Below are 19,112 nucleotides of genomic sequence, written 5' to 3'. Positions count from 1 at the left end.
ACTGTAGCAACCTGTATTTTAAATGTACGGGGAAATTATTAAATGTGTAAGAGGAAACTAGTATTTTCCATTGTAGACAATTGCCATAACAACATTTGTTTGTACTTTTTTCCCTTAAAGCAATCAAAACACAATCTTCTGGAAAACTCTTTCGTAAGAACTTATTTTAAAAGGCTGTAAAGTTAAATAGTCAGAAGTTGGGAAATAGGAGAATTAAAGATGCACGTGCTTTTTGCACATGAAATATTGAAGAAAATGTTGCATTCTCTAGGATTTCTTTTAATTTTTGAACAAATGATTTTGTAACTTTAATAACTTGTTTTAACAGAGCTCTTTTGGCAACTGTTAAGTAAAAATATTTGTGCAGTGCTGTGGAGCAGAGTCACCCAGCCTGTTTTTTGCACCATATTCCTTCATGTTTATAGAGGTGCTAAATCAAGGGACTTTTAGTAGTTGTCCTGTAACTGCTTGAAATAGCATGGGAATAGCACTAGTGTTTAATCTGCAGTCTCTGCAGTCTTTACTTTTGCAACCAAAAATTTGCAAAGGTAGTAGTCTATTCTTTAAACAATTCCAAGGGACCCCATTCACTTTTATACATTTTAAGTATATTTTCTCATTCCCTTTCCTCTAGATGTTTCAGCACTAACCTTTTTAGATATGAGGTACTTGCAGAATAGTTTTATCACAAAATTAGAAATGAAAATAAATGTTTCCAAAGTCCAGCTGGTAGCTTACAGCTTTGTGCAGTGTTCAGACTTTTCTCTGTTTATCCGTATAGTTAAAACAAATAATATACTTGAGATAGTAAAAGTTTTAGCACACTTGCAGGTTTTAAATGCTTGTCACTTTTGGTAGAAAAGTTAAATATCTTCTTCTAAGTCTGCATTTAAACATTTCATAAGTAGAAACTAAGAGAACTTTGTGGTACAAATTAAACATTTGAGTGTACCTTGTGTTAGACACTTAACAATTAATCTTCAGCTTTATGAATTTCAAAGTAAACAAATTTTTTCTCAGTGATCAAGATTATTTTTAAATGTTCCCAAGGTACCTCTATCCAGCTGTTACTCTGCTCATGCTTCCCTTAATCATCATTATAGCAAAGACAGCAAGAAACAGCTGTAACCAATGCATATCTCATTATCTTTCGTTGGCAGGCAGAACATGCATCGTATTTTATATCTCCCACCCTTTGTTGAAATATATAAGCTATCTGTTATTCTTCATTCCTTTTGTATCTGACTCATGTAAAATCATTACTAATGCTAAAGATTAAGCAATTTGAAGTAAGTGCAGTAGAAATTTCTTCAAGAACATAAAGAACAGTACACAAGACAAATAATGAAACCTGGTTAAACTAATCTTAGATGTGCCGCTAGCCAGATGGATTCAAGTAAAGATGCATCGTACCAGTGACTTCATTAGACTTAAGGTTTATTTCACACCAGCTACTGAATACTTTCTTTTTTCTTTTTTCTTTTTTCTTTTTTCTTTTTTCTTTTTTCTTTTCCCCCTCATTCAGTAAGGGCTACACAGATATAGTGAAAATCCCAGAAGGGGCAACTCACATCAAAGTTCGGCAATTCAAGACTAAGGACCAGAGCAGGTTTACTGCCTACCTGGCCCTGAAAAAGAAAAACGGTGAGTACCTTGTCAATGGAAAATATATGATCTCCACTTCAGAAACAATCATTGACATCAATGGGACTGTCATGAACTATAGTGGCTGGAGTCACAAAGATGATTTCTTGCATGCGATGGGACACTCTGCGACAAAAGAGGTTCTTATTGTGCAGATACTTGCGACTGACCCAACTCAACCCGTGGATGTCCGTTATAGTTTCTTCGTGCCAAAGAAGCAAGGGCAAATGACTAACTCTGTCACCAGTAGTGGCAGCAACAGCAAAGTAACTCCACAGCTCATGCAACCCCGGTGGGTTACGGGGCCATGGCTTTCTTGTTCTCGAACATGTGACACAGGATGGCACACCAGGACTGTCCAGTGCAAAGACGGGCATGGAAAACTAGCTAAAGGATGTCTTCTCTCTCAGAGACCATCAGCATTTAAACAGTGCTTGTTGAAAAAGTGTTAACCTGTGGTTGTGATCTTCTTTAAAAGAGGTTTGATGAAGCCATTGTTGACATACTGGTATTAGGTCTGCCCAGACAGAGAGAAGCAAAGGCTTCAATGTACTTACATATAGTCTCAAATTATGGGCAGAATCTGCCTATTTGGACCAAATGAAGATGTGCACTGCTTTAAAAAATAGTAGGGTGATCTTAATATGTCAAAAACCTAAGCATTAAAGTTGTTATAAGCCCTCTGCGTCTGCAAAAATATAAAATAAAACAATAAAAAAGAAGAAAAACTAGTGAATGGAGGATCCTGGGATATTTGAAGGTTACAGAATCATCTCCCCCTTTTTCACCTACCTCTAATACAGTATGTCCTTAGAAAATGTCACATGTACCCATGATACCACAGTAGCTTACTTTATGCTGTTTTGTAAATATATTTGATTTGGTATGTCACTTTATATCACTTGGTTCTATTAAAAAACTCAAAAGACAAACTATATAAGCAAAGTGATTGACCAAAGTATATCTGCAGCCCTGTGGACTTGGTCGAGTCTTCAGAAATGGCTGCAGATGTTTTACTGGAAAATGAAGAGCTTGCTGCTGGTTTTAAAAAGTAATACCTTTTGGTTTTGACAAAAGGAAATGCATTTTTGTTCCAGGAATTTCCTGACAGCAGATCATAATTCTGACAAATACTGTGTTTCCACCAAGAAATTCTCAAAAGGAGCATTGCAGCAGTTCACAGACCAGGGATCCCCACAAGTACATTGCTCAAATACCAGCACCATCAGCAGCTCCTTACTATGTGTATGTCAGATAGCAGGAGGTTTTGGCTGCTGGAAAGAATGTGTGTACCTTTGACTTGGTAAACCTTCCATTAGCTCCAGCTGTGTCACAGCACGGGGTCCTTCTTGTCGATGAACAATAGCTGCTAGTTCCTTCTTTCCATAAAACAAAGGCATACTGTATTTTGTAGAAACTAGTTAGAGAACCAAAAATTACAAGTAAGGTAAACAAGTGTCTTCTAACTCAGATATTCTGAGGCTGTATACAACTGCTTTCTCTGTTATTTTCTCTATGGCTTCCACCTTGAATCTAACAATGTGTAATGTACCTACATCTTTTGAAGAGGCTATAAAGGTCAAAAAACACAGCAAGCAGTTAATATTTTATCACTGTTCTGTCCATCATGTCTAACTCTGGTATTCATCTTACCAGCAAAAGTTTGTAACTATTTGTCTTTTTGTTTGTTGATTTTTTTGTTTTTATTTTTTTAAGCTGTAGAAGTTATTCATATTTTGTATATCTACCACATTTGGGAGGAAGAGGGGTCATTAGAAAGTCAAACCACATCAGGATGTGGAGGACTTACCCAATATCAATAAGACTGTTTCCACAGTACAGGCAGTAGCTAGTAAAAATTTTCTTTGGCAGCAGCTTCTGAATCCCATTATTGTCCGGTGGAAGTTGTGTGACCGAGGAAGGGTATTTCAACATATGCAGGTTAACAGGTGGAGGCTTGACACCAACCCTGTTAGAATTGCTTCCTTTTTATCACCAGGTTTTGAATAAAGCTCTAGAATAACATGTACCAAAAGAAATGGTTGTGATCTGCAAATGAAAGTAGAAGCCCATCTGTCTTTTATTTTTCAATTCATCCACCCAGGACAATGTGAAACTGTAGGAGCGTTTTCAGACACTGCTGTGAGTCAGTGGTACTTGAGCACTGAACCTCCCTAGACTCTTCTAGGAAAAATCCCAGTCATGAAATCAGTAAAAAAACATGTTGGTTTGTGTAGCGAGGTCAGATCTCACTCCAGGCGGACATAAACATGTTTTTGCAACTGTGGCGTGTTTGTGTGAATTCTAGAAAGCATGTGATGATTTAAAACAGCATAGAGTTGCTACATCTACCAGTATGAAACTGGAGAAATATCTGTTTTTGTACTCTATTACAAGTAAACAGGAATAGCGTTAGGGCCTCATCCTCCCTAAAAATGAATTACAAAGGAATGTTACTAGTCATCGTCAGCTTTCAAGAATGGTGTGACCTAATAGAAAGAAGTAGTCCTATAAAAAAACATGTGTCTTGAGGAAAATTCCCCTGTTAATAACTGATGTCATCCTAATAACTTAGATCAAGGCTCTGAATATTTGCAAACTTCTCGAAAGTTAAGATTTTTGCCTCCTCTACCTATTACTATGTTTGAAGTGTCTTATTTATGATCATGTTTGAAGTGTCCTATTTTCATTTAAAGTAATCTGATTTTTATACTTATATATATATAAACACATGTTCCAGAACCTCTCACGAAAGTTCATAATAAGTAGAAACCATCAGGAGAGGAAAAATAAGGAGATTTAATGTGCATAGACTTAATATTTGTCTTGGCATACAGCTGCTTTATTAAGTGGCATTTATTTCTCCTGTGTTTTATCAGAATAGAGAGAGAATGTAAAGTATTTATGTTTGCATCATAGTAATAATTTATTATATAGTGAATGAAATGAGTAAAGCTTTTGGATGCTACTCAGATTCCAGAACAATAATACCATAAGCTGGTATAAATTTAAAGCTTTCTTAGATCAAGACTATCTTTTTCATATTTTCAGATTATTTATAAAAATTAAATAAATATGGGAACTAAAGAAAGCAAATATACGTGCAAAAGAAGTTTCCTTTATATGTTGAGAGGGCAAAGGGGACAGACAAAGGAAGCAATCCTAAAAATGCAAGATGAACTAGACCAGCCTGCTCTGTTTAACACTTGCCTTTTAGCTGATCTTTGTAATCAGACTCCAATTCCCAACCTTGCTTTTTTCAGTCATAGCTATTTCATGTAACTGATGAATGAAAAATTGATGCAAGGTATGTGACTTTGTCATTTCAACTTGTGTTCCAAACTAAATTCTTTGTTGGTCACACTGTTATGTCATTGCTTATATTACTACAAAGTCATGCCAAACAGGATTCATAAAATGCTTCCACTGGATAGAGACACTGTCTAAGAAGCCCAGAGTATTACTCTGTGCATGGAGATAAACAACAGTCAGTGTTGAACTCACTGCAGGCTTTTGGGGACACATCTCCGCGATGCCTTAGGTGGAGTTGGTCCCCTTAGAATCTGTGTTGTTTAGAGCATCTGCTTTTCAAATATGACAGCCTCATTAGGAAAAAGCCTATCATCTATCATCTTATCGTCTGTATACCTGAAATTCAATTTAGCTACCCTCCTGTGGAAACAGTTTTATCACAAGGGAGAGAGGGAATAATCTTGTGGATTAATCACAATTGTTAAAAAAAAAAAAAAAAAAAAGCAACACAGCACTGAAAAAAATAAAATAATTTATTGTTTTTACAACTGGTATGTGAACGGATGTAATGAATTTATTTATTCTTATTTAACAAAAATACCAATTGTGCAAATTCTATATTTAAAATGTTTACTATCGTCTCTGTCTCTCTCTTTCTTGCTCTCTCTCTAATTTATGCTTCAAATTTGTGTTGAAAGTACACCTTGTGAGTTTACATAATGTATGGCACTGGTTATTTTTTGTTTGTTTTTATTTAGAAAGCTTTCTGCATGAAACAGGAGTATATGTGTATACGTGTGTGCACACTGTATAGATGTATATTCTTTTTTCTGCTACCACCTTTCTTAGACAAGTTGTAGATTTCTAAGTTTGGGACACCTCATGCTCAAATGCTCAAAGGAGCTTTGTTACACTTCAGCTCTAAAATCTCTCAACTAGCAAGTCATAGAGGTCTGTGAATCACCAAAAAAAAAAAAAAAAAGATACAGGCTCTTAGGCTCCTAAAGCGATCACACAACAGACTCCATAAAAGTGCGTGCAATTCTTGTTACGCACCTCGGTAATTTACCACTGAAGGTGGTAGGAGTCTTACCATTTGCACCAGTGGGAGCAAGCTCAGGCTTGTAGTGAATTAGAGTCCTCCATATGTGAATGAGGTTTCTCTGAGTTTTCAGGGTGGCAAACGAGTATTCTCTCATGCAGCTTCTTCTACTTAAGGGAAAACTCTGCAGAGAAATTCTTTTGTGTGCCGCTCTGAAAATATAGCTGAAATTATGTGTGATTTGGTTTATGAAGACTGAACCATTAAAAAAGCTACCTTTTCAGTCTTTTCACCATTTATATACTTACATACGTATTTATCTGTAGCTATAAAAAGTCAAAAGCACAATTTGGGAGGCTTTGCAATGTTTTGCTTCATTGTACTCCAGCTCTTCACACCATGTCAGGCAAAGTTAGACACTAAAATCCAGCCAAGCATGCATTCCAAGTATTTCCTTGAAAATAATGGTATCTGCTTACTTCCACTTTCCGTCTAGTCCAAATTCTGCTGAACTCAAGGAAACTTGCACTGGACTCATTGTGAGGTAAAAAATGCAATATAGATAAACCCATAAAATCAATTTATTTAACAATACAAATTATTTCTGTAACCACTTCACTGTAAGGACAGTACTACAGACAGCAAATAATCTATTTCAAATGACCAAAAAGTACCTTTCTCATTAGTGCCCAGATTCACACAAGTTAAATTTCAGCTCAGCCTCTGTGCCCACTGTTTGCTGCCGTCAAGGCACTACCCAAGACCCTGAGCCAGCCACAAGGCTTTAGATAAAATTACGAGAACCAGTGGGTAATGGCCTCCCTTAAGACCCACTCCAAAGTGCCAGGAAATGACAGTAAGCCTCGAATTTGATAATCTTTAGGGCAGGCTTTAAATAGGATTCATAAGGATGAAACATTAATAATGGTGGGTTTTCAGCAAAACGTTTAGGTGACTGTTTTTTCTCATGTTCATGAATGCTGTGCTGTTCTTTGTCACTGAGGAAGATGGAGCCTACGGCAAGAGCCAAAATTAGATTCTCCGAGCATGGGCTGCAATTTTCAGGGAAAAAAAAAAATAAGAAAAAAAAAAGTTGCTGATTTTGAGGCCTTTGTTCCTTTTTTTAATTAACTGATTAGTTTTTATAGAGTTGTGAGAGTACATCATTGCATTCATACTTGTTATTGGTAACATTTTCAAGAAGGTTTTTTTGTTCTTTTGTTTTTTGTTTTACTCTGGGTACACTGAATGCTAGCTTGTATAGTAAAGGTAGTTCAACATTCTTGTTTCAAAAAACATTGCTAGCGCAAATGTTTATCATTTGTAGTGGTAATGCCTCTTAACCTGAGACAACTTATCAGATACTCAGTTGGCATCACAATATGTAGCTCTGGAGTAGCTCTGCCAGTTTTCAGCGACAACATACAAACACTGAAAAGCCCCAAACACCTTGTTAATCTTCTAGGTAAATGTCTGCAGAACTTCTCTCCAGATACCCTGTATCAAACATCTTGATAGCGTCCAGCCACTCTGCACGGTACAGAGTTACAGATCGAAACCAAAACTCACAATGTTGTTTGCCCTGAAAGCTGTCTGCAGAGGCTCACAGTAGCTGTAAGGACACTAAAAACATTTCCACATATGTCAGCTAGAATCTTGCATAGTCTGTGTTGAAACAAATAGGTGGACACACAGAACTTAGCTATAGCTAAATGGAAATGTATATTTTTGTGTGTGTGCTTGCACATACATGTGTATGTATAAACATGTTCACATACGTATACACACGAACAAGTATTTGGGTCTCCATTAGTCCCATTCACAGGGCAAAATACATAGGTATAACTAACACCAGTGCAACTAAATTCAGAGTAATTTTTTTTACATCATTTGGCTTTGCAGGAGCTGCTTCAGACATATACCACTTCAAGTGAAAACATAGTTTCTCTTGTAATTTATAGGAACTGGTTTACACAATTTATCATATGAACTGTGAAGTTTCCTAATAGTTTTATCGTATGAAATTTACTCCTTGACAGTCAAGCTTATATGGATTGCTAAAATCTCATCAGATACGGGAAATAATACACTGTATTCAAGTAAATTGCAGACAGTGTGTACCCCTGTATAGCAATAAATATACTTAATTTCTATTGTCAGGTCATTGCCTAACATCAGATAAAATTAGAGAGGTATTCTAGGGAAGACTAACAGGAAAGCACAACCTTTATTTTTTCTTAGTTTATTTCATGTGCCTCTTTGTACACTCTATTGGTGTCAACATATTCTGGAAAGTGTCACTTTGTGCATTATAGATAACTTGACTGAAATACCGGTACCCTTTGAAAACTAAGATGTGTCACAAAACTTTTTTTCATTCTAATTTGTGTCTAATCAAAGAGAATTAACATTTTTAGAGCACTACTATGTCAGCCAGTTTACACCGTAATTAATATGTTATGCAAAATATAAATTCATTTGAACTGAATTGTACAAGGTCTACACTGTACTATGACACATTGAAGGCCAATATTTTGTTTTGTAAACTATTACATATGTATAATTTACCAGTTGTAATCTTAAAACATTTGATTCTGTGATTTCAGTAAAAGTAATAAATATAAACTGTATTATAGGTCCAGGTACTTGTTCTATATGGTATATTTGTGGGCTATTGTTTGCCATTTGTGACCCACTAAAATCAGGTAAGCTAAGAGAGACTGAGCTGATCACTAAATTAAGGCATATATATTACTTCTATATGAAAATATTGCACTTGCAGAGTTCTGTGAAAGTGTTCTTTTGTAAAAAAAAAGTGTAACAGAAAGAAAGTGTAACAGAAAGTGTAACAGAAGAGTGCAGAAAACAGCATGCGGTACCTTTCCAGAGCCTTAGACAAAGTCCAGTAGAGATGGTACACACTGGTGATCTCTTGAGCCCCTAGAAAGTTCCCATGAAATCTGTGAGACCTGTCCAAAAGCATTATCCAACAGATTTAGACAGTGGATTAAGATAGTCAGAGTGAGATTCATAGTTATCAATGTAAACCTAACTAGAGTAGTAAAAAACAGCCAGAACGGGTAATGGAAACATACAGTGTGTGCAAAAATGGTAATAAAGCATGTATCAAAGGAAAGCAACTAAGGCGATTGGGCTGGTAAGAAAGAATCACATACACACTCCAGTTGAAGCATGGCTCTTAAAGCACTTTAGTACTGACTCACTTTTCCAATAGAACTGTACTATTATATTATGCATTATAATTTAATTTCCATGCTGATTTCTTGCTTTTCCTTTCTAATTCCATAACACTAAGTTGGAGTTTTTCTTGTTCCCTAAAATGATGTGCTCTTTCCAAAAGTGTAAGCAAACCCAACTCAGAAACTGTCTCACCCCATCCATGTGCATGTCTAATCTATTGTTTGCTTTTTTTTTGAATTTTGAACTTTGCTTTTTTGTTGTTGTTGTTGTTTGTTTATATTGTTTTACAGATTCTAAATTATGTTGATTCTTATTTACAGAAACCATTTATTCATGCCAAAGAACAGCTTTTTTTCCTAGGTTGTTCATACAATGGCAGTGAAGCTTTACAGAGTGGCCAGTACCTATAGAGACAGGCCTGAGGTCTTCAGAAAAAAATCTATAATAATCTGTTACACTACATACAAGTTTGCTTGAACCAAACTGAGAACTGTCCTGCTAGTGCTTGGTACAGTACATGTCCAGATATACATATATATACACACACAATATTATATATTTGTATATACTATGTATGTATATAAATGTTTCAGAAAATCTTGTTTACACACTTACACAAGATGTTTTTAAGACTGGTCACTGAGCATCAGAAAGAATACTATGTTCAACATCAGTAAAGGATGCAGTGAAAAACCTGTGCAAGAGCGCATTCTTACTGTTTATCCTGCCTAAAGGGCTGAGGGAGGTGATTCACCTGCTCCACAGTCTCTTCAGTAATAGCTGACTAAACAGGTTTTCTTCCTTCCCTGCATCTTTCCTCAGTCAGGATCCTGGGTCAGGGCAAAGCCTCCACCCGTTCCTCACCTCCCCCTGCCCACCTGCAAGTAGAAACAGTAGTTGTACAAACTATTCCGTAATTTCTTCCTCTACTTTTAAGTATTTTTGTCTATTACAGGACTCCACAAGTGTTAACACCTCAGTGATACTTCAGTACCTCCTTCATATTTTTGTCTGCAAAACAAGCTGCAGTGTCACCAAGTGATTATGGCAGGTGCTATCTTCCCAAAATTATGTTTTTATTTCCCATTTTAGAGTTTGCAGTAGCTCAGAGAAAGCCATTAGTGGGAATGGAAATCCATTCATATACAAATCAAATACAGCAGAGACAGCAGTATAGACTTTCTCAAACGTCCAAGGCTGTCATAATTCCATTACCGTGCAGGGACTGTTCTGTATCAGGAAGATGAACTCATTCTCTCTTAATGTATTTTCCATCCCTTCATAATGTGACATTTCACCTCTTCAGAAACCACACGTAATTACATATGATGGGGGAGACTTATTCCCAAGACTCAGAACTTTTAGACCCAAGTCTCATTTTTAGTTTGGGATGCAAGATGCATTTGATTCAATTTTAGTCTTCCAGCCAAACTGATCCTTTAAAAAATATTTTGGAAACCAAAATATATGAAATAATCAAACAAGAAAATGCTCAAGTCTTTCCACATTGCCTGCACTGTTACCTCACTCTTCTTATGCTATGCTCTGCAAAGTCCGAAGTAATGAATCCATCGTGCTTACACCACTCAGCATTCTACGCTGACCCAGCAATAGGGTTGAAGCAAAAATGTAGGGGAAAAATATAACAAAATCCATGGAAAGAAATCATTATTTTCCATGCTTTCCCTTGATTATTCTGGGAAAAGTATGCTTAAAGGAAAATGCACACACTTAAAAATCTTAAGATTTTAAGAAAATCTTAAGCAGCTGCTTGATAAAGCTTTGTTGTAGCAATCATGCAACCTAAGGATTTACTTATTAAAATGGCCATGGTGGCCATTGCCACCACAGTCTCACTACTCTAGGTGTTGCAGTTATGTTCACTGATGTCTCTTTAGTGCTTCTGTTCTTCCCATTCCTCTCTCCCAGTAAGACTCTACCTAAAGAGCCCATGTCTACAGAACTAAAAGCCAACCCTCTGACTGCTGCAGTCCAAGTTCTGCTGCCCAGACTCACATTAGTACCAATGCTTCCAAACAGCCCTCAAATGGAGCCAGGTGGGTGCCAAAGGACCCAGGCTCCCTGCCCTTGCAGCTGCCAGAAGCACAGCAGTGGGGAGGTGTGAGCCCAGCACTGTCAGGCTGTCCTAGCAGGTGAAGCCAGCTGAACCTGCAGATCCTGCATATGTGCAAGGACGTGCCTATCTCCAGCACAGCTGAGTGCTTCACACAGGTGTGCATCATAAATACGTTCTTTTTATAGCTGCAGCTCTGCTAGTTACTGTTTTTCTCCTGCTTACACATTTGTGGTGTGGTGTGGGTTTTTTTGAGAGAGTGTAGTCAAGATGATTTTTACATTTTTTGCTCTGGAGGCACTGGGGCTCCTTTCAAGCTTGCCTGCCCAGAGCTGCTCACTTGCAGAACTGATGTTGAAATAACTCAGACACCCGTGTGTGCTTATTAAGCACTCGGAGTTGAAACTTCCCTGTTTTCCACAGAAATTTAGTAGAGCATGAAGCGAGTGCCCTGGCAGCAGGTGCTCTGCCTGGACCCTCTGTTGATGGAAGCTGGATCTTCTCATGGTGACTGATAATTTTGCTTATTTAATAATAGAGGGCCATTATGCCCTGATGAGGTTTGCAGATGTAAACCCTGCTCTAGCCGTGCGGATAACTACTGAGGGGCACACGCCTGGGTCAGACACACAGAGATTTGCAAAGAATGTGCAAATTACCCTCAGCAGGCAATCCTGCAGAGGCCCGCTAGAAACCCGCTGCACGCAGCCACAAAGCAGTGAAGGTACCACAGAGAAACATCTGCTGGTGGACCAGAAATGCATCTGAGAAGGGAACATCACCCCGGTACCGTCCCCAGCAGTCTCAGGTAACTAACATCTTGAAATAGTTGAAGCCTGGCGGCCGGCCACCTCAGCAATTGCTGACATGGCAGCGACCCAAAGAGCTGGCAAACAAGCTGCTATGCTACCTAGTAAAGGTGGTCTGTAACTAAAGGGTAACGAAAATTATACTGGAAACTTTCTGAGCACTTTAAAGTGGTCTATTTAAGACGGGGCCCTGCCCACTGGAAGTGGTCCTTACTGCAGGCCTCGCTGTACTTACCAATGTTTTTGTCCAGAAAAAACAGCGTTACAGGCATACTGTGTGGGCTGGGAGGAATATTTTCACGCTAATATTTATGTGGCATGCTGAGATCTAACAGCCATCCAGAGGCTTTTTGGCTAATATTTCATTTAACTACATGCTGCAGAGAACTTCCAAACAAAAGCACGTGAAATGGCAGGCTCCTCGGGGGCAAACCAGGTGGCGGAGGGGCCACCACAGATAGCGGTGACAGTCTCTGCATGATGACCCAGTGGCTGTGGAGAGATGGGCTCCTTTGATAGGAATTTGAGTTATGAAAGGATTTAAGGGGAAATTACCAATCAGTCTGGCATTCAAATGCCAAAATACACAATCAGACTCTTGGCCATACAGGCAAGCTGTAATGTTCTTCAAAGGAAGAAAGGAAATGGCAGGACTTCTCTGTGCAAAGCTCAGCCTCTTAATGTATGCAGGAAATCATCATCAAAATGCTAGCCCTTAATCAGGTTAAAAGGAGGTAGTGAATTATTATTTATGAAGAACTTCTCCTTTGGAGGAGAGGAGAAGGAACCAAAGGATGTTTTATTTCTCTCTCCATCAAAATAATTATTATTTTGGAATGAGTTCATTATATATTTCTGGCTATTATTTTTCTCAAAATAGTTTCTGAAGGCAAGGCAGAGTCAGAGCCAGAACCCAAGGCAACCTGAGAGGTTACTGCAGAACAACTTTGCCTCCAAAAGGTTTCTGCCTGCCTCAGCCTGCAGAAGGCCTTTCCAGTGAGACTCCAGTCTGAGGCTCGTGCTCCCCAGAGCCTGCACATTCTACCCCAAGAGCTTTTTGCTTTGGCTGCATTCATAATGTTTATTTAAATCATCACCTGGTTTGTCTTCAGACCTAGCCAGATTTCCAAAAGTATGTAAGAGAACGATAAAGACCCTGCAGATTAGAAAAGAGGGATGTTGGCAAAAGAGAGAGAGAAAAAAAAATGCAGTTATTTTTCATTTCCAACTACAAAGGAAAAAAGGGGGGGAAAGGTCCAAGGAGCAGTATCTATGAACAGTATCTCTTCTATCTTGAATCTGGATGTAAGCCATAGCCAGGCAGTGTCCAAAAACTCTGAAAATCTTAGGGAGTTGAATTTGATATTGTAGAAATCAATTTATTAGGGGGAAAATGTAAAATACAAAGTAGAACAGCTAAAATAAGAGAGTATATAGAGGAAAAAATGTTTTTCCTTTCAATTTGATACATTGAAGGACAAGAAAAAACTAATAAGAGAGTTCAGTTTAGGATTATTTCATATAAGATTAAATTTATCAGATAAAGGTAAGCAACAACAACAACAAAAAAAGATTCTAAAATACCTACAGATTTCAAGATTTCAGTTAGAAATTAGATCTTCAATTAGATGAAGATTGCATAGCTCAGAATGTGGATATTGTTACTAAAAAAAAAAAATAATTACAGCCCAGATGGGTTTAGAGGTTTAAGACTTTTTAACAACTTAAATAAAGTCATAGTTGATTTACTGAATTAGATATGCCAGGAGGCTCCTACTCTTGGACTGAAGCAATTGTAACTGCAATATACATTACAATTCACAAAGGGGCGGGAGTGAATAACTCATTCCTGACGCACTTCCTAATATAACACTTTCTTTTAAAGCAAACTGTTAGTAGACAGACTAGAAAGCTTCTTTGATACATGTATTTGTGTCAGCAGGATATACTATAGGAAACACCTCGTAGACAAGGGCTTTAGATGTGATCTTAACTAACTATCACCCCAGGGCTCTTCATGTCTCAAAACAAAGCCGCTGGCTGAACAGAAAGGGAGAGGGGGCACACTCCTCCTCTCCGCTGGACCTGAGTAGGGCTCCTGGCTGAAGGAGCATCATTACAATGAGTAGCAAAGGCTCATTGAAGGACAGTCTCATAGGTGCTGACCCAAGATGCATGCGAGAATTAAAGGATAAAACTTGCCTGGGAACCAGAGTTCAAGCAGGAGTATGAGTCCAATTCACCTGACTGGTTCAGTAAAGGTGCCATGAGTAAATGAGCCTGGTCATTTGGGACACATCTCAAAGCACTGCAGGAAAGTAGCTAGTGGACCACAAAAACTAAATTGGTATTCATATGGCAATGAGCAGAGGTTATTTCAGCAGTGTGAAATATTTTCTGATTCCAACAGGAAAAAAAAAAAAAGTGCCAAAGCAATTTGCCAGTGACAATAATGTGTGGTGTAATTTTGAGGATGAAAAACTTTTTGCTGGGATTGACCCAGTATAAACCACCCCTGTAGAAAATCCCTGGGCCTACTACAGTAATACTCAGTGTTAACCAAATGTATCTGTGCTTTTTATCTAAGTAGTATCTGCCACTTGAATATTGATAAATTATGTCTACGCTTAAGGCAGAGTCCTTGGTCTTGATTTAAGACTAACTCATGCCTTTAAATCATTTCAGTGAATTTGTAAATCCCATCCTTAAAGTTTATGAAAAACATATATATATTTCAGTCTGCTATTTAACACCACAGTGTGATTCTAGCCAAGCCCTGAAATCCCACACAAGGCAGATTATATTCAGTGCTCTGGCTGTCTACATATTTTCCTCCCCTATGTACCTTACAAGCCAATGCCTGAATACAGTCCTAGAAGCATATCCTTAGCATACACCCAGGAGACCACATTTAGCTTTCTGTCACCCATCGTATTGAACTGATTGATTCTACCAGGATTGTTAATAAAAGCATAATTTCAAAAAAGTATCTTTACTTAAAGGCATTTTTTTTTTTTAATGGTATAGTAGTTATGGCAACTGCTTCCTGCCACCTCAATTGCCAAAAGCCACAATCCATCCATGAAAAAGAGTTCCGCCATCCAAACACATTTTTCAGTGGACAGCAGCATTCCCTGGCTGGAGCACACTCTTCCCTTCCCTTCTGGCAAACTGGAAGCCAAACAAAATTTGTAACAAATGTGAGCTGAGAGTGAGGAATTAAGTGAACTTCTTACAAATGATTTTGTGTTTTTACACGTACATACAAGGAAGGAAAAAAAAAGAAAGAAAAAAAACTCGGAGGGGTAGGATAGGGTAGAAAAAACCATCCACCTCCTAAGGGCTGTTCAATGAAAGAAAATGTTTTCCTTTCCTAGAATACATGTTTGGGATTCAAACTCTCTAAAAGTCTTGGCATAATAGTAATTAAGAAGTTGGAGAGTTAGTTTCCCCTCTCTCTCTGTTTTATTCTACCTTAGAGGTAAGTGACGTGACTTTTTAAAGTCTGGTGTATTTCCTGCATAATGATCAAAGTTTCCTTTATGATTTTGAAAATAAAGTGTTACTGTTCTTTACTGCTACTGAATCTCTGCTTCCATGAGCTGAATAATTCTTGAATTTAGCACTTGACAGCAACGGCAAAGCCTTCAAAAAAACTTTAAAATTATCTTTATGGACTTATTTCTAATATTACTTTCCCTCCTTCAGCTTAATTCCAATGCACAGTTGTATGTAGCTTGCTTGTCTTTCCATTGTCCCATTGGCTGTGACCTTTTACCCACTCAGAAAATAATTAGCACATTTTCCAGCAGACAGTTGGATGATTTCATGCTCTCCTATTATGAGAAAACATTGTAACAGACCGCTTCAGCAAGCAGTCTAACATACTGTTCTTCAAGCCCCTGTACAGGGAATGAATGTGAATGGACAAGAATGTCAGAATGCAACGAATCTGGAACCACAATGATGAGATAAATAGTCCCTTACAAAGAAGGAGTTCTCTTATAGGCTGAATCTATACTATTATTATTTTTTTAACACAACAAAACCAACATAATATAAGTCATCTCAAGATTTTTAGCTGGGGGTAAGAAGAAGATAAGACTTGAGTTCTGGTACTAATAAGGCACTATACTCATTTTTGTCATTAATAATTTCCACCACACTAGCTTCAGCCTACAAGGCATTTTGCAAACGAATTGCAGAAGCACAGCGTAGGCAGCAAAAGCACCCAAAAGCACATACACAATCTTGATATTGCAAAAAATAGAGGGGAAGCAACTTCAGAGAGAGACACAGGTCCAATCCAAAATTGTGACGTCAATATTTCTTCAGTTTTTCTTCCAAGCCCTGCAATGGGACTGCGGCACCTCGTGTTCTGTGTCATGATGGTTTTCACCAATTAGGACCCTTTCTCACCCCATGAGGTACTTACCCTACTGATATTTTTGCCTTCAGATGGATTTTCACTGCCTCCATGAAAGTGATGCATTAAATAGTTATGTTAGGCATTTTGGCTTCTTTTATACAATAACCATACAAAGCTGTTGCAACAGCAATTCAGGGTATTTAGAAATCCCTTCCCACTTGTTAGCTTCATAGCAACAGTCATCAAGTGCCCCCCTTACACGTTCTTAACATGCATGTGAGTTATGATTTCCAGGAAGGCAAGTGGCTAATGGTGGAGTTACACAAGCTCACTCTGCAAATCCAAAAAAGAGGAATGCTTACACCAATAGTGGTCTGCTTCTTGCTTTTGTCTCCAATTCCCAAACTTGAGCCAGAATGCACTGCAATGGTATAAAAAAGCAGAATGAAAAAAAAATGAGAAGAAAGGGGAAGTCACATATATACAACCCTGCAACTTACCTTCTGATATATGTTGTTCATACTGCAAAACAAAATGAAGTTCATATCTCCAAGGATTCACTGATAAATTCATTGTTTGGATTTTCTCCCAAACAAGTTATGTCGGGTTGATCCAGGACCAAGCTATCTTAAAGAAAGGGTTGCCATTCAAAATTTAATCCCCAAATTTCCAATAACTGCAAAATTGAGCTGGAAGATTTCAGAATTCACTTAAGTTTACCTAGGTCAAATGAAGTGGTGACAAACAAAGAGGCACCAGAAGATACTATTACCCCTATTTCCCAGAGGAAGCAACTGGAAGACATAAAATCCATAGTTATCCTGTTTTAAGTCGCACAGTGAGCAGAAGCACAGCCAGGAAAGTACCATGGGCTTCTAGGCTCCCAAACAGCAACATAAAATAACTGTTCCTCTCCTATCAGTGTTTTTAACAGCTGCTTTCAGCATCAGGTTGGCCCTCTTGGTTATTTTTCTCATTCAGGCTTCCTCTTGCAACTGCATGCACAGAAGTAGTTCCCCACTGCTGATGGAAGTACTATTTCTGCCTAAAGCAACTCTTGAAGTGTCTTTAAAGAGCCAACCTGGGCACCTTTGCTAGTGAATGGAGAAAAGCAGACACGTGGAAGGTAGAACACTTGGGGCTTTTGCTATTGATCTTATGATAAGACCAACTGTGCTCATGTTTCTCTCCATTGACTGCAAAGGGGGCGGAGAGTGTCCAAGTTATTAGATGTCAGGAGGCTTTCACTGTTGATCAGATGAATCCATCCCTGGCCTCACACTGCTCTACAGACTACTTTATGGTACAATGGTTGATATTTATGCAAGTTGTTCGATGAAGACAAACACTGCTGTCATAAATTATTTCCAGTGGCATGTTGTCTGCCAAGAGTGTACTACACTGCTCCACTTATCATTTTCTTGTGTCTAAATACATGAAATTGTAGCAACTGTTTCACAGTCTTTCAAAAATAATAATAATAATAAAGACACTATGGAGGGGATTCTTCTCACAGATTTTAGAATCTGCATCTGAAATAGTCTTTATAGGTGCCTTTTAGACTCAATAGAGGAAAATGGGCACTTCACACATGCTATTCATTTCACCCTACAGTAGATGTCCATAATAGGCTAGATGAATTGCACATTACAAATATGTATTTCCAGTGACAAAGGGACATAGGGTTCAGATGCAGACAGCTACAATGCAGATGTCTAAAGCTGAGTGAGATGAATCTCATTCCAGGTCTCAAAAGGGCTGAAAGAGCTTGCAAGCGGTATCCTGTTTCCAGGGAGTTTTCAAGTAAAATCTCAGTTCCAAATGGCTATAATTCTTTCCAAAAATTGACTGGATGGAGGAAGGTTTGTTCTGCAGAATTTTTTTTCACTGAGCTACCACTGTGAGAATTAGTAATGTTCCAGTTCAGACTCTCACTCCCTATCATCCCTCCCCCTTACCTCCTCCAACTCTTACTTCATTGCAAAATTATCTTTAAGCTTGTGTAAGAAACTATACATCCTGTTTGGTATAGAAATTACCTACAGTGAGTTCAAAACTCTTCAGAACATAAATGCTGTGCATATGTATATTGCAATGATTTTAAGAAAAATGCTTCTCTTTCCCCCCTTCTTTAAAATATATTTCTGTGGAGTGCAAGTGGATCTCATTTGTTTGCTAAGACTGTTACTTGCAGAATTTTTAACCAATATGATGTTGTTTAAGATCAAATTATGAAAGCCTTGGAGAGATACCAAGTTATTTGCATCATTTAGCCTTAATATACTATATTTAAATACTATGTTACTCCAGACCTTTTAAAGTTAATTACTTAAGTTTATTTTAGTACTGACTATTGCAGCTGAGTATCCCTATTGCACATCTAATATCAGTAAGACTTTAGCTTCAACAAGCTGTGACAATAAGGTTCAAAATGTAACCATGCACAACCTGAAAAGGCCATGGTGGCTTTGTACACTCCGTGCCATGCAGTCTCTTACTTTCAGTCAGCAGATCTCATTCCTGTGCTAAAAACAAACAACAAACAAAAAGAAAGAAAGAAAAAAAAAAACACTACGAGAATCCACCTCCTCACTCATTCATTGTGTGTGTGCTTCTGCTGTCTCTTCTTTTTTGGCTTCTTTACCCATAGTGAATAAAGGCAACCAAGCCAGCTGGTGCTTCCATGCCTGTGCACAGCTTTTCCACAGGTGGCACTCAATT

The 19,112-nt window shown here is 38.0% G+C and overlaps 1 protein-coding gene across 1 annotated transcript in view; it reads left to right on the top strand.

The window, feature by feature from the left end:
• Positions 1-8,573, top strand: part of ADAMTS5 (ADAM metallopeptidase with thrombospondin type 1 motif 5) — a 47,251-nt gene extending 38,678 nt beyond the window's left edge. Inside the window, exon 8 of the mRNA XM_080573105.1 lies at positions 1,526-8,573. Within this exon, the coding sequence (XP_080429231.1) occupies positions 1,526-2,096 (571 nt within the window). The 3' untranslated portion in view covers positions 2,097-8,573. The remainder of the gene's footprint in view (positions 1-1,525) is intronic.
• The last annotated feature ends 10,539 nt before the right edge of the window (positions 8,574-19,112 follow it).

The sequence above is a fragment of the Anser brachyrhynchus genome, assembly GCF_964034855.1.
Source record: "Anser brachyrhynchus genome assembly, chromosome: 1".
Classification (NCBI taxonomy): Eukaryota; Metazoa; Chordata; class Aves; order Anseriformes; family Anatidae; genus Anser; species Anser brachyrhynchus.
Note: the sequence above shows the minus strand (reverse complement) of the source record. Positions and strands in the feature narration are given on the sequence as shown.